The 3,809-nt window shown below is 33.9% G+C and overlaps 1 protein-coding gene across 1 annotated transcript; it reads right to left on the bottom strand.

Annotated features, from left to right (window-relative positions):
- Window positions 1-3,365: 3,365 nt before the first annotated feature.
- On the bottom strand, window positions 3,366-3,809 carry LOC139889561 (uncharacterized). Its single transcript, XM_071872507.1, has one exon. The coding sequence runs from the start codon at window positions 3,807-3,809 to the stop codon at window positions 3,366-3,368; it is 444 nt and encodes a 147-aa protein (XP_071728608.1).

Here is a 3,809-nt window from a genome sequence, read left to right as displayed (position 1 = left end):
AATCAATTCCATCATTAAAAGGAAGTAAAGTCTTCCGAAAAAGAAACGCGCTTCTTGAATTATGTCAGGAAGTTGTCGTCCAGACCAGTTGTAGAGTCTACGAAAAACCTTGAAAAGTTTTCTCTAAAATCAGCTGGAAATCCACGGACCTCAGCATCAAACATGGTCGCCAAGTGGTCAGAATTATCCTAACCATGAGCGGATCTGTCTCGTAAAATGGGGAGGGCGCCGTACAAATTAGCTTGATAAGACTAATGAATCAGATCCCCAGAAAGGATAATCTCCTTAAAGATCAAAAATCAGCTTTTAAGCCTGATATTACTCAATCCTTGAGATTGACCTTAAAGATTGAGAATTACAAACTCATGGAATTCGATGATATCTAAACTCGAGCTTGAACGAGAAAATATTTTGATCAAATTACAAACCGTTTTGTTTTCTGAAAACCCATTTTTAATGCGTTCATTACCATTGAACGTAAAATCCTAGGAATTCACCTGGAATTCATTAGGTCACCTGAACCAAATCGGGTGTCAACCGTAAGAACGGTGTTGCATAGCATGGTCAAAGACAGGACCTTGTGCCAGACCAAAAAACTATAGGGTGGTCTTTACTATTGCTCTTACCAAGGATAGTAATTGCATCTGACACGTTATAGACCATAATTAAAAGCATGTCATGGGACATTACCTTAACAGTTGCTTGTTCAACGCTTTCCTTTACAATCAGATGATAGTTTACCGAAAGGTAATATACGGAGCAAGTAAACTGAACGTGTTGCTTTCCCAATACAAGGTTAGCAAGTGGATGACACAAAACCATAAGTTTTGAGCTAAAATTTTCAAATCTGAAACCCACCAAACCCACAAAAACATTTTGCAAACACCGGTGAAGGGTTATTCCGGAAAACTTATCTAGGGTAAAAGCTAGATTTAATTTTCAAAAAGATCAAATGTTTTCATAAAGATCCAATTTCCTAAAGGATCTAAATTTTCATAGTCATGTGGGACTGTAAACCACATCGTTACTACCATTGTTCATACTACCATATAGAAATCACTGATGTACAAAGTGTGAAGAATAAAGAAGTGATTCTAGTATTTCTATTTCAAGACTATATTGCTTGAGGACAAGCAACGCTCAAGTGTGAGAATATTTGATAATGCTAAAAACGAACATATATTACATAGCATTATCCCTCAAGAAAGACCAGCTTTTAGTTGCAATTGTTCTATTTACAAGTGATATTCGTTTAAATAATAAAAGGTGAAGACAAAAGACAGATTCGACGAATTGAAGACACAAACGACCAAAAAGCTCAAAAGTACAAAGTACAATCAAAGTGGTTCAAATTATTGATGAGAAACGTCTCAAAATTACAAGAGTACAAGACACAAAACGCAAAGTACAAGATATTAAATAGTACGCAAGGACGTTCGAAAATCCGGAACCGAGACTAGAGTCAACTCTCAACGCTTGACGCAACGGACTAAAAATTACAAGTCAACTATGAACATAAATATAATATAATATATAAATAATTCTTAAAATTATATATATATTATATTATAAATTAAAAACCGTTCGGCAAACTAGGTGACAAACGTATGTGAGCTGGAATCCCAGGCCATGCGATCGCATGGCCAGGAAGTAGAAAAATCATGCGGTCGCATGACCCCAATTGTCAGGCCACATTTATAAATTTCGCAGTTTTAGTCGAACAAAACACATCTTTTCTCTATCTCACGTATATATATATATATATATATATATATATATATATATATATATATATATATATATATATATATATATATATTATAATTTTAATTTTAATAATAAGAGTATGTTAGCGAATGTTGTAAGGGTGTAAGTCGAAATTCTGTCCGTGTAACGCTACGCTATTATTAATCATTGTAAGTTATGTTCAACCTTTTTAAATTAATGTCTCGTAGCTAAGTTGTTATTATGCTTATTTAAGCTGAAGTAATCATGATGTTGGGCTAAAATATTAAGACGGGGTAATTGGGCTTTGTACCATAATTGAGGTTTGGACAAAAGAACGACACTTGTGAAAATTAGACTATGGGCTATTAATGGGCTTTATATTTGTTTAATTAAATGATAGTTTATTAATTTAATATAAAGATTTACAATTGGACGTACCTATAAATAACCATATACACTCGATCGGACACGATGGGCGGGATATTTATAAGTACTAATAATCGTTCATTTAACCGGACACGGGAATGGATTAATAGTTAATGGACTTATTAAAACAGGGGTGAATTACATACAAGAACACTTGGTGTAATTATAGTTTAAGTCCCCAATTGGTTGGAATATTTGACTTCGGATATAAGGATAATTTGACGAGGACACTCGCACTTTATATTTATGACTGATGGACTGTTATGGACAAAAACCAGATGGACATATTGAATAATTCAGGACAAAGGACAATTAACCCATGGTAATAAACTAAAATCAACACGTCAAACATCATGATTACGGAAGTTCGAATAAGCATAATTACTTTATTTCATATTTAATTGCACTTTTAATTATCGCACTTTTATTTACTGTCATTTTATTTAATTGCACTTTTAATTATCGTACTCTTTAATTATCGCAATTTTATTTATTGTCATTTTATTTATCGCATTTTAATTTATCGCACTTTAATTATTATCATTTACTTTAAGATTTAAACTAAGTCTTTTATATATTTAATATTTTACATTAGGTTTTAACTGCGACTAAGGTTTTGAAATCGACAAACCGGTCATTAAACGGTAAAAACCCCCTTTTATAATAATAATACTACTTATATTTATATATATATTTATTTACAAATATAGTTTTAAAAATATAGCGTTAAACTTGGCTAAGGTTAACCGGACTTACTAAAAACTACACTACTGTACGATTAGATACACTGCCTATAAGTGTTGTAGCAAGGTTTAGGTATATCCACTCTATAAATAAATAAATAACTTGTGTAAAATTATATCGTATTTAATAGTATTTCCTAGTAAAAATTAATAGTATTTTGTACCCCTTCGCTTTAACATCAATTCTTGTCCCCAAGAATCACTTGTCAAAACATTAAAATCTGGGAAGCGAATCATGATATCTTCAATAGGTTCCCAAGTTGCATCTTCAATAGTACCATTAACCCACTGAATGAGGACATAAATGGCTGCTCGATTTTGCTTTTTCACCATTTTACGAGCCAATATCTTCAGTGGCAGTGTAGCAATAATACCCGAGTCATTCACATGTGGCAAGTTACCCATTCGAGTAGGATTAGGACCATAATGACGTTTGAGTTGAGACACATGAAACACCGGGTGAATTTGTCATGTAGTTGGTAATTGAAGCTTGTAAGCCACTTTTCCAACTTTAGCTTCATAAACAAAAGGGCCATAATATTTTGGTGACAACTTGTGTTGTCTGCCCCCTCTTAGTGTAACTTGGCGATGTGGTTGTAGTTTTACATAAACCCAATCACTGATGTTGAATTCCCGGTCCGTTCGATGGCGATCCGCAAAGTGTTTCATCCTATCTTGTGCCCGCTTAAGATGAAACTTAAGGATACTCACCGCCTCTTCTCGTGCAACTAGTGACCTATCAACAGCCTCAACTTTGCTTTCACCGGGAGTGTAGGTGATTGGCATTGGTGGTGGTTGTTCATACACAATCTCATAAGGAGTAGTACAAATCGAAGTATGGTAATTAGTGTTGTACCAATACTCGGCCAAGGAAAACCACTTGACCCAATCTTTGGGTTTGTCACTCGTCAT

The sequence above is a fragment of the Rutidosis leptorrhynchoides genome, chromosome 2, assembly GCF_046630445.1.
Source record: "Rutidosis leptorrhynchoides isolate AG116_Rl617_1_P2 chromosome 2, CSIRO_AGI_Rlap_v1, whole genome shotgun sequence".
NCBI classification, from domain to species: Eukaryota; Viridiplantae; Streptophyta; class Magnoliopsida; order Asterales; family Asteraceae; genus Rutidosis; species Rutidosis leptorrhynchoides.
This window is presented reverse-complemented; position numbering and strand designations above follow the sequence as displayed.

What these genes read in the sequence shown, in the direction of transcription:
- LOC139889561 (XM_071872507.1), bottom strand. Translation starts at nt 3,809, where the DNA reads ATGACGAGTGACAAACCCAAAGATTGGGTCAAGTGGTTTTCCTTGGCC.